The 12,452-nt window shown below is 41.5% G+C and overlaps 1 protein-coding gene across 1 annotated transcript in view; it reads right to left on the bottom strand.

Annotated features, from left to right (window-relative positions):
* Window positions 1-205: 205 nt before the first annotated feature.
* Window positions 206-12,452, bottom strand: part of LOC113019362 (alpha-tectorin-like) — a 29,739-nt gene continuing 17,492 nt past the window's right edge. Inside the window, exons 7-20 of the mRNA XM_026163024.1 lie at window positions 10,990-11,390; window positions 10,328-10,904; window positions 9,650-10,233; window positions 8,980-9,532; window positions 8,287-8,885; window positions 7,961-8,118; window positions 7,410-7,810; window positions 7,057-7,253; window positions 1,887-2,282; window positions 1,506-1,789; window positions 1,156-1,430; window positions 949-1,068; window positions 587-771; window positions 206-498 (exon numbers count right to left, since the gene is read on the bottom strand). Coding sequence (XP_026018809.1) covers window positions 307-498; window positions 587-771; window positions 949-1,068; window positions 1,156-1,430; window positions 1,506-1,789; window positions 1,887-2,282; window positions 7,057-7,253; window positions 7,410-7,810; window positions 7,961-8,118; window positions 8,287-8,885; window positions 8,980-9,532; window positions 9,650-10,233; window positions 10,328-10,904; window positions 10,990-11,390 — 4,922 coding nt within the window. The 3' untranslated portion in view covers window positions 206-306. The remainder of the gene's footprint in view (window positions 499-586; window positions 772-948; window positions 1,069-1,155; window positions 1,431-1,505; window positions 1,790-1,886; window positions 2,283-7,056; window positions 7,254-7,409; window positions 7,811-7,960; window positions 8,119-8,286; window positions 8,886-8,979; window positions 9,533-9,649; window positions 10,234-10,327; window positions 10,905-10,989; window positions 11,391-12,452) is intronic.

The following is a 12,452-nucleotide window of genomic DNA, read 5'->3' as shown; positions in this document are numbered from 1 at the left end:
ATGTAACACAAATGAGGGGAATACACAGTTAATGCATTAATAGAAAAGCACTCTAACTCTTAAGTAAACAGCAGTACAAAGATAGGGTGATACAGCCTAGAAGAAATTACATATAAAAGCATTCAACCACCAATTAGAACATATTGCAGATAGCAATTGGAAATGATCAAAACAAATTGAGGTGACAGAGTCGGTGTACAAAAAGCACAATAGAACAATGTTTTTATTAAACAAAGACAGGGTAAAATGATAATGATTCACATGGTCATTTAGTAGTGAAGACAAACACTGAGATTTCTATAAAGTTCAGCGAGCTATGTACCTTTGGAAAAGTAGCAACCACAATGTCATATAACCAACATCCATAGACAGTGCCTGGGTCAAAGGATAGTCACAGGAGAAATGCAGGTGGATGCTCTTCTCACGACTTACGAGGCCATCATGAGGGTCCACATCCCCGCTGATGGTGTTCTCATAACTGAAGTGGGTCCCGTTGCTCTTAAGAGTAAGAAGACAAAACATTTTAGGCATACATTCAAAAATTAAAAATGCTGCCCAGAAGCTTCCTTCAATGTACTAATTTCACCCTCAGCATTGTCCCACAAAGCTGGTCATCATTGTTGAAGTGGAAAACCAGTCGACCCTCCTCAAGAGTCCCGTTGCAGGATTCATCTCGAAGATGGAGGGCATCAGAGTGGAAGCCGGCCTCAAACAGCTGACAGCGGGACAGAGATATGGTGCCAGACCTACCGACACAAGTGATGGACGAGTCTAAGAAGGAGAGAGAAACACAATCTGACTCGTTATAGCATGATATTTTCTTTAAAGCTGAGTCATCAATACTAATTTGGCTGATAAGACCTTTGGTGACTTGACTGCTTAATATAAAGGCTGACTAATGCAATAAATACACTACAGATACTGCTGAAGGTTTTAGTTAGCCCGCACCGTAGCTCTCATTGTTTGGCCGATGGTGGTGCTCATTACAGAAGCAGCCATAGACACCGTCCTTCTCACCACACCACTCGTGCTCTGTGCAGTCCAGCTTTTCACAGGGGTCTGACTCCTCTGCAGACACAGAGAAAGGATCATCAGTGATGAATGGCAATGATTTAAATTTGTATTAAATGTCTTATTTGAGCAGTACAAACATACCACAATGCAAAGCAGAGCGCCAGTCAAGGATGTCTAGCCCCAGAACAGAGCAGGTTTTCTCATAGGCGGAGACAGCGGAACACAGCATGCCATTGGCTGGAGTGTAGAGGCAGAGGTCGTAGACACAGGAAGAGAAAAATGGCTCGGGGTCAGAGTGCAGGTGGCAGGTGCTGAATGGGCCAGTAGTGTTGGTGATGACACTGCAGAGTTGGGAATATTCTTCTCTAAAGGTACAGTCATTCAGTCCATCATCATCTTCATCAGTGGAGCCACATCTGGAAAAGACAAATCATACTGCCATCAGCTACTGCCTTGTTGAAGCATCAATAGTGATTTCCATTGCAACTCACCCTGGTTGGCTGGTGGGTGACTTCCAGCTGTGCCCAAAATAATTATCGTTTTGTGCCAGTGTGCCATTGGGTAAGACTTTGTCATCTGAAGGATCATTGTTAGAGTTTCCACACATCCCTGTGACTCTGTCATGACGGTTTTGGCCCAGTCTGACCAGTAAAGTGCTCTGACCATCAAACTGGACTAGCAAGTCAGAGGCATCAACCACTATGTAGCTTCCCTGCCTTACCACCTGAGCTAAGATTCCCACTGTGGTGGGAAGAGAAGCATCATTTCCATTTACCTGAGAGGACAAGAGATGCAATAAGTGTGTGTTGTTACTTTTGTGCAAATTAGACAAAGTAGAATGCTGTTCATCTTAAAAGTGATAGATAGTTTACCGTTACTCTTTTATTGGGTCCAATCCTGATGTGCACACTTTCTGGATGATTTGAGAGGTATATGTCCACTGCAGACACAAATGATACACGATTGTTTCCACGGTGATTGTTGGTGGCTATCACCTGAAACTGTGTTTCGTTAGTGCCATGGTTTGTGCTCTCAGCAATGATGTAGGAGCAAGTTCCCTGGAAATGAGCCACTGCTCCATCAAAGGTGATGTAGTGTGGATCCCCCCACACAGTGCAGGTGGACATGGCATCGTAACAGCCCAGCTGGCCGTCTCTGATGGAGCACTGCTGTTCAGGAGTGCAAGACGAGGCAGAACATCGCAGGTCATTTGGAGCGTGACATTCACATCTCTGGGAGCAACCGTCTGTCCAGAAGGACTCGCCAGCCTGTGAATCACACAGAGGTGGGTCGCTTATCCAAAAATTGTACTCAAGTAAGAGTATCATTACTTTAAAATATTATTACTCAAGTAAAAGTGAAAAGTAGTCGTCAAAAAAGTTACTCGAGTAAGAGTAAAAAAGTACTTGGTGAAAAGGCTACTCAAGTACTGAGTAAGTAGCGAGTAACTAGGGCTGGGTCTCGTCACTGATTTCTAGAATCGATTCAATTCCGATTCACAAGGTCCCGAATCGATTCGATCCACGATTCGATTTAATTCGATTCGATTTGATTTAAATCTGGGAAACTTTGACAGTCAGAAATATTATAATTCAGATCAGTACATTTACATATTTTTGTATCAATAAAAAGGAAGCTGACACACGCAAGACTTTATCAAAGGTGTGAGTGCCACAGCAGATGCCTTTGTGTCAAAGTAACTGAAGATAAAACACAGAAAAACATGAAGGTGATTTTCCTGGCCTGGGATTTTATAAAAATATTCTGCAGTACATCAAAAACGAAAGAAAACCATTAATCAACATATGAACATTACCTCTGACATTACAGCGGTTTTATTAGAGACACGGCTAAGCGTTTTGCATTTTGAATAATTTTAAAAAGTTTAAATTTGTTCAGTATTGAACAGCAGAAATGAGGTTTTCTTTTTGGAAGAATGTAAAAGGGAAAAAAACAGCGGCCGACAGCGCTGTAAACAACAGTAGACTTGTGCGTAACAAGCAAGCGAATAATGAAGAAAGGGAAACTGTTCTTGAAGAGAGAGAGAGAGGGAGAGAGAGAGCTGCGCATCGCGATGGAAGCAAAACAGTAAAAGTCAGAGTGAATTCATGACGATGTTTATGTGAAGCGTTTGGATCTTTTTTTGCTGCTGGTTCGATCAATATTGTTTGGAGAGAGATCAAACTAACAGCTTTAGAATCAGCGCATAAAGGGCGTGAACACAAAGCGCGGACCCGCCCACAGATCAGAATCAGCGAGCTGTCGGCTCTCAGCCCCGACCGTGAGAAAGGCAACATCTAACTAATTCTGATCCGCAGGTCGCGCTGTGTGTTTAAGTCTATGTGCAGAATCCCTGTACCTGCTCTCATTTACTGTCTTAACTGTTTGGTGGTTCTTGAAATTTTGTGAGATGTCAGCTGAGATTCTGGCATTTTGGGCAAAATAAATTTATATTAAAAAATCGATTCAGGATTTTAATGAATCGATTTTACGTTATCCAAGCCAGAATCAATTTTAATCGATGAATCGATTATAAAAACCCACCCCTACGAGTAACTGTTTGTCTGATTTATTTTATACATAAATGCTATGAGACAAACAAAAATAAATAAATATACAAATTTTAGTATTTTCAAAGGGAATATATGTAAAAAGATCCACAAAATAAGGCACAACAATTCTAATTTCAAGATTTCAGTTTTTCACAATGTAAATCTTTTTCAAGCAAAACCCACAGTAAATATATTCGCATTTACAGCAGCCTCAGAGAAAACATTAGAACGAGGCAACTTCAACATAACAGACTACAGCTGATGCGCCAGAATGTCATACTAGGGGTGGTTCTTTTAAATACAAGAAGGGATTAAGTAAATCAGAAACAAATGACACAGAGATGCAACAGATATAATCAGGAAGTTTATTCCCAAGGCGGACAGCAGGAATAAAAAAAAAAACAAAAAAACACACACACACACACAACACATCTGTGCTAAAATTCCACAGGAATAGACATTCTAACAAAACTATAAAATGTTCTTTGTATACTAAAATACCCTGAAGTATAGACAGTGGATTAACACAATGTAATATGTAAAAACGTAAAAACTACACTCACAAATAAACATTGAAATCAGAGTAAAACTAATTATAAAAGACAAATACAAATTTCCACTATGTGGATGTACATATGTGTATGGCTCACTTTACCATAAATTGTTTCTTCAGTAAGTGAAATGATGGTTCAGCTTCAGCAGCAGTTGGCTCTCAAGGTTCTTGCTGTGAAGCTGTGACCGTTTGGCAGTGAACAGGAGTCCTGCATGACTAAAAAGTCTCTCACAGGCTGCAGATGCAGGAAGAGCTGTATTGACTTTGATCAACAGCTTCTTGATCTGAGGAAAGCCATGCAATACATCCATACCTCCAGTGAATGGACATGAAAGGTACCTCTCCAGCTCCACTGCTTCTGGATTTCCTGACCTTATGGATCCATCATCTTTGTCGGTTAGGCTGCTGTTTGTGCTGGCCTCACCCAGCTCTGTGTCTAGGTGACGTCTGATGAAGTGGAGACCTGTGGAAAGATGTATGGTTTTCAAAAAAATTTGGTCTGGTCATTATAGTGCTGTATACACTGCCAAGCTGCAGATGTTTGTTTGGAGCTAGCCTCCAAAAGCTGGCCGTACACTGTGCGATTTTTGGCACATTTTGAGACGATTTTTCAGCCGTGCAACCGTTTTGGGGATCGGCCCGTGTCTTGCCCTTAATCGTGTGTCCATCGTGTAGTATACATGGGGTAACGAAAAGCAGTTAACACCTCACGACCAGCTCCCAATCATCAATCGTATGGTCGCATGATAATCAAACCAGTTTGAAATCCTGTCGCCTATCACACTGCGCACGCACAAACACAGAAATGAAAGAGAAAAGGTGGAGCAGCACGGCAGTGCAGCGTGTGATCTGGACACAAGAGATGGAGGCAAGCTCATCCCAGTACATAAGCGTAGAGATGCCACCCAGGCAAAAGAAAAATAGAGCTATATCATGTTATAACGTAAAACGTTTATTGTTCTAACAATATACTTTTCATGTTCGTGCAATATACCTTTCATGTTTGAACAATATAATATCACGTTCATACAATATAATATTTATATTGTACGAACGTGATAATTATGTATATTGTAATAACGTGATATTATATTGTTCAAACATGAAAGGTATATTGTTAGAACAATAAACCTTTCATGTTATAACGTGATATAGCTCTATTTTTCTTTTGCCCCGGTGGCAGCTCTACGCTTCTGTATCCGAGGCTTTTCAATGTGGCCTCACAAAATTATTGTGTCTGTAAGACAGAGAGAGGGAGAGCGAAGGACAGATTTTGTATGATAAGCTTCATGTTATGGACGCACAGGTCAGGTCGCATCAGAGCATCAGGCCGTATAGTGTGAGACCCTGCATCGTGACCTATGAACTTCTAACCTCTGCGACTTATTTGTACAGTTTGAGCAGGAGCAGAATAACGAGACTGAAAAAAAATTGCACAGTGTTTGCCCAGCTTAATGCAAACTGTTTAAACTAAACAAGCTGCTGTTTCACATAATAAACCCCGTCAGTCGCAGTATTGCTTTCTGTTTTAACAGTTAAAGCAGTAGAGACGAGCTGTTTGCATGTGCGTTGAACTCCAGCGTCATTAACCAGGCTAGCTGTTAGCTTATAGCTCACGCTAGCTAACCAGCGAGCAGTTAAAAGGACAGCTGATGCTGCACAAAACACCCACAAACTTATCTCACTACAACGTAGCGCCGAAAATATGACTCGCAGCTCGAGCTAGACACAGCTGCTGTAACATAAGACTGACATCCAGCTAACCACAGCTAAAAAGATATTTAGAGAAAACTTACCGATTCCTCAGGTTACACGAATTGAGTTGTTTCACGCTGAAAAGTTGTTGTTTCGGCTCTCACTGAAGACATAGCTGTTCTTTTGTGCTGCTTTTAAGCGAAACATTCTTTGTATGTGAGGCCAAGGGTGTTCATCCTCTTCAGCTCTAGCGTAGACTCTGCCATCATATTTCTTCTTTCCGTGTGTCGCTACTTTGAAACGCTTCGACCGCCACGGTTTCAAACTGGTCATGTGACTGCATGGCCACATCTGATTGGTGAAAAAGTTACCGGAAACTCCACTGACGGCATGTTATCTAATGTGTTAAACTAATTTTTTTTTTAAAGTAACGAGTCGAATTTTGCAAATGTAGCGGAGTAAAAGTACCGTTTCTTCTTCATAAATGTACTCAAGTAAAAGTAAAAAGTATCGTGAAAAAAAGGTACTTAAAAAGTACCTTTTTTTCAAAAACTTACTCAAGTAAATGTAACGGAGTAAATGTAGCTCGTTACTACCCACCTCTGGAATCACACCACACCAAATCATAGCCAAAATGATACAACAAATATAGATCTTAAAATACCATTTTGAATTTTTTTTTCATTAATTGTAGGTGATTTAGTGTAGTAATTGCTAGATCACTGCAAACTGCAATTAATAATATACTAAATATTGCGACAGAGCAACCAGTTGTAACTGTTAATCTTTCTCCCACAGAGAAGACAGATGCTAAATGCTGAAATTTCAATAAATATGTGGAACAGAGTTGCATGAAAAATGTATTTAATCACGCTGATGTAGCTGTATAATCTTCAACTGATTGTTTAATGCATTCATTTATTTAGCAATAGCATTTTATTTTATTTTATTTTAAACTGCAGTTTAAAGAGTTAGAGCATCGTTCTGCCTTCAAACAAAGAAGAAGAATGCTGGTGGTTGAGGCAGGAAAGATTCCAGCATTATGGCAATATGGGAATGGTATCCTAATAAATTAAATCCTAAAATCATATTAGTGGGTTATTACCCTATTATTATCAGGTTAGTATATATGAAATGTACTCACTAGATCACAATTATTTGCTATGTCTCTATTTATATCTTCTTATCTCCACCTTGTTACCTCAATATTGTCATATTATTATTGACTTTAATATGTCTTACATCATAGTAGAATCCATCATACTGGCAGCCACAGCTTTCCACTGGGACACACCTGGTCCCACTCTTGATGAAGCCTTCATCACAGAAACATCCCTCAGAGCAGAACTGCTCACAGGTTTCATCAATGCTACTGGCACAGGTGTGGCCACAGTCAGTACCGCACAACTCATAATGGCTGTTGGCTGGACAGTCCAATGCTTAATAATGAGAAAAGCAAAAAATGGCAATAGTGAGACATACCACTTTTAATGTAATACAATCTGGATATAATGAGTGTTGTCAAATTAGTTAAGTGGTTAGCAAATTTCTTGTAAATTTAGATATAAATATAATAAAACAACATGTTGACTCACTGCAGGTGGTGTTCTCCCTCCACGGATAGATACGAACATTAGCAGACTGACAGGCACTGACATATGATTCAATGGCACTGCACATGAGATCGTGGCCTTGATTTCCTGACAAACATACGTCAAACAGACAGTCGTTGAAATATGGTGCCGGGTCCACCTCCTCGTGACAGAAACTGAAGGGCCCATCAGCTGCCTGTATCACGTCACACTGATCTCTAGCAGGCTGTTCATTGGCACACTGTGGACAGGAGGAGCCACAGCCATCATTGCACGTGTAGTTGCCTGGCACCTTCCAGGCTCTCCCAAACTCATCTGGAGATGTGACTATCGTTCCAGATGGTGTGTGAAAGTCATCATTTGGATTTCCATTGAAATTTCCACAAAGTCCACATATTTTTTCTCTGTTGATGACAATAGTTAACAATAGACCTTGTGTTAGTTTCATAAGGATAAATTATTAGTAAATAAATTATTTATATAGCTGGGATTATCCTGTTTTTTAAAGCATGTCAAACAATAAATACTGTAGCTTTGATGGGTGGGAAGTGTACCTGTAATTTGGTGGTACGGAGATAAACACTGCACTATATCCATTATAGGTAACACTCAAGCCGAAATTAGTGCTGGCAACTATACGAGATCCTGTTGCGTAGATAGAAACGTTACCTTCATTCAAGACAATAGGTAAATTTCTAGTTACTCCATTCACCTAGAAGAGATACGCAAAGAAAATCAGTGGGTAGTTTTTCTACTTTTTAATTGTTATTTTTTCTTTGACAGTAGTAAAAATATCCCTAAAACATGTAGCAGCCGTTTACTTCATGAATCTGAAATTATTCATTGCAGTCATCTAATCTGTAATATCATATCTACTTACTTGTACCAAACCTCTTCTGTCCCTTGACATATGCACGTCATAGCCCCACACATTCACAAAAACTTCAGCTACTGTTGAAAGTGGACGCCCATTCAATGCCTCATTCTTAGCTTCCACTGAAAACTGATTGAGCTCATCAGTGGCATTACAGAGGGTCACCAGAACATAGCGGCAGGTTCCTTGGAAGTCATAGGCTTTACGATCAAAGGTGATGTAGTGAGGGTCTCCAGAGGCAGAGCATGTGCCATGGGGGTTGGGATGGCAGCCCAACTCACCCTCCACCACACGGCAGGACTCCTGGGGCCCACAGGAGTTGGGAGTACAGTGGACGTTCCCTGTATTTCCGTTACAGGTACACAAGCTCTGACATTCTTCACCATCCCAGAACTGCTCACCACCTTGGTGATAGCGTCCTTGATGATAGCATCCACAAGATGTTGGTGGAACGCACTGGTCACCATTGAGGATAAAACCACTGTTACACTGACAGCCCTCCTGGCACACAGTATCACAGGTGAAGGGGAAAGAGAGGCTGGGGCAAGCAGAAGGACAAGAGGTTCCACAGAGTTCATAATGGCTGTTTGACAGGCAGGTTAGTGCTGGAGAAAAACAAAAAGTTTAATATTAAAAAAAGAATTTTTAAATATTTGGAAATCATGGCTACAATTAACTGAAAAACAAGTGAATGCTTACCACAGCCAGTTGCATTTCTCCATTGTCCTAAGGCAACACCCTTCTGTTGACACATTAGTGCATAATCTCGTAGGACGTCACACAGAGTTGATGCTGGATTGTTAGAGCCCCTCATGATCTCCACACATACATCCACCTGCTGCCTTGGGTCAACCTCAGACCAACAGGGTACAAATGGCCCATCTGGTGAGCTGAGAATGCCACAGTACTGACTAGAATTGTAATTAGTTGTAGAATTTTGGTTCATGCTTTCGATGCAGTGAGCAGCCAGAGAGCCATCTCGCCAACTGTCTCCAAAGTCCTGAGAGCTGTTGACCAGGACACCGTTGGGTGTGCGGAAATCATCGTGTGGATGACCATTGTAGTCACCACAGAGTCCACCCAGGGAACCATTGTAGACACCAGGAGCAGTGACACGGACAAAGTGAGGCCAGACTATCTGCACAGTTACAGCAAAGGAGGTGCGAATGATAACACTGTAAATGCTGCTGTGGAAGATTTGGATGCGGTTGGATGGAGTGCTGAAAGGTAGCCTGATCAGCTGACCGTTAACCTGCAGGATCATCCAGTTTTTTGCAGTTAACAAGACTTAAACAGTATTATGTCCGTGTACACATAAATAAATATTAAAGGAAGAACATAATTTTAAGCAAGTGTTCCATTCACTTACCTTCACTTTACTGTTCCTTGCCATCTCAATAGATACGTGTATCCCCTCTGCTTCAAAATGCAGAATTCGTGCAAAACCATGCTGGCCTCTTGGCACTTTTTCTGCTGTCACCATGAAGTGTGGGTGACTGGACAGTCCCATAACTTTGGCAAGTGTCAATCGACACGCCCCAGGATATTGGTATGTCAGTCCATCAAATGTCTGATATGACCCTGGGCCTCTGATCCAGCATGTTTCATAGCTATTTGGTCTGCATCCTCTTTCTCCATCCTCCACCCTGCATGATTCAAGTGGGCCACAACCATGAGAGTGGCAAGTCATGGAGCCATAACTGCAGCTACAACGTCTCCCACAGTTTTCGTCTAGTATTACAGTTTGTCCAGAGCGGTAGTAACGGCCCTCAAAGCTGCAGCCACACTCAGCATGAGGGACGCAGACCCCACCACTGAGGATGTAGCCTGAATCACAGATGCAGCTTTCCTGGGGAGGTAGAGGGCAGTTATGGGTAGAGTTGGGATTAACACAGGTAGGTGGACATCCTGTGCCTTCAGACTCAAAGTGGCTGTTGGCTGGACATGGGATTTCTAGGCATAAGAGAACAACATCGATATTTACATCAGTGGAATTTTAATACAATAATATTTTGAAATAATGTAAAAACTAAAGTGATTAACATACCACAAAAGCCAGGTCTCCTCCAACTTGGTAGCTGAATACCACTTTGTTGACACTGACTTGCGTACACAGTTAAGGCTTGACAGAGAATGGGTTGGTACCCTTCTCCTACACAGAGATCATACACACAACTGTCCACAATGGACTGTGGAGGAAGTTGTTCATGGCAAGCAGCGAAAGGTCCAGAACTACTGCTGAGGATACCACAGTGGTCAGTGTTGCTGTACAGTGCTGTCTCTTCTACAGAGCAAACAGCACAGTCCAGCCCTCCGCACTGTGGCCCACAGCCAGGCTCATCATCTCCAGATGCTTGCCAGCTGTTAGCAAAAACCACATCAGAGCTCACAACCTCACCGTCACGAGTTTGAAAGTCATCTCTACGAATGCCATTGAAGTTTCCACAAAGACCGCATGTACCATTCTGGTAAGCGTAGGGCAAGCTGATCTGGACATAATGATTTGTGTCATAAGACACCACTAAACCAAAGTCAGTGCTGACAAACACAGAAAAACCTGACTCATAAACCTGCACGGTGCCATTGCTAAGGGAGAATGGAGTGGATGCAAAGTTCCCGTTAACCTGTAAAAAACCAGCAAATATATCAAGTGAGAAAAGTATATCTGGTCATAAAGTGTAGAATTTATCCAGAATCAAAATGACCAACCTTAGCCTGACCACGACGTCCTTTGACAAGTTCAATTGTGTCATTGTAGACATACACTTTCACCAGTCGTGTCAAAGAGACTCGAGTACTTCCTCTGTGCTCATTTTTGCCTTCTACTCTGTAGTAGGGCAGCCCACTATTACATTGCTCAGAGAGAACATAGGTGCAAGTGCCTTGGAAGTGAAACATTGTGTCATCAAAGGTGTAGTAATGGGGATCACCGCTTATGGTGCAGGTTCCTCTTGGCACTGTCTGACAGGAGAACTGGAAGGAAGCTGGCTTGCAGATCTGTGAAAAGGAGCATGGCTGGTTGCGGCACTGCAGGCCTGTTGAGGTACATGTGCACTTCTGGGCACAGGTACTGTCACTCCAGAATGAACCACCCAGCTGCACTAATTCACCTTAAAAAGAGTAAAAGGAAATGTCCCTTATGCCAAGTGTAAAATTTCCAGATATTTACATTCATAAAACCTTAGGAAAAAACTTTCACACCTCACATTTTTTCATATTGTATCAAATAACAACAGTAATTGCCTCAAGGCACTTTATATGAGTAAAGTTCCCAAAATAACAGCAGGTAAATCCCAACTGTTTTACAGCCCCTACCTTCATTAAGAAAAGATGGGCCCTGATTATACACGAGGAGAAGAATTTTAAGTTTGATTCTGAGAATTCTGCTCTGTCCTTTTAGTCCCTGCCAGTACAGCAGCATTCTGGAACAACTTAAGGCATTTCAGTGGGTTTTGGGGACAACCTGATAATAGCAAATCACAGTAGTCCATTCTTCAAGTAACAAATGCATGAACTAATTTTCTAGCATCACTCTGAAATAGAATTTTTCTAATTTTAGAGATACTGCATAAATGCAAAAAAAGCAATCCTGAATATGTGTTAAATATAAGCAGTGAAGGACATAACCTGGTCAAAAACAAAATTTCTGTTAGTGTTAAGGCCAAGGTAATCCCATCCAGAGTATGCATCTGGTTACACATCATGTTTGTAAGATTTTCATGGCTGAGTGCAATCAACTTAGTTTGATCTGAATTTAGAAGCAGGAAGTTGAAGGTTACCTGTGTTTTTATGTCTTTAAGACGTTCCCACAGTTTTGTCTTTTGGCTTCATTGACAGAGCTGGAGATCATCTGCATAGCAGTGAAAATATACGCAATGCCTTTGAAAGATACTGCCTAGGAGAACCATGTATAATGTACACAGAACTGGTCCTAGCACAGAAACTGTGGAACTCCATAATTAACCTTAGTGTGAAGACAACTCCCCATTTACATGAGCCAACTGGAGTCTATTAGATAGACATGATTCAAACAAGAGCTTAATTGCTATGGCCTGCTCTAATCTCTGCAATAAAATACTGTTGTTATTGATCGCGCCGCTGAGGTCTAGCAGCACAAGTACAGAGATGAGACCACTGTCAGAGGCCATCTGCAACTTTCACTAAAGCTGTTT

Source organism: Astatotilapia calliptera, chromosome 3 (genome assembly GCF_900246225.1).
Source record: "Astatotilapia calliptera chromosome 3, fAstCal1.2, whole genome shotgun sequence".
Lineage (NCBI taxonomy): Eukaryota > Metazoa > Chordata > Actinopteri > Cichliformes > Cichlidae > Astatotilapia > Astatotilapia calliptera.
This window is presented reverse-complemented; position numbering and strand designations above follow the sequence as displayed.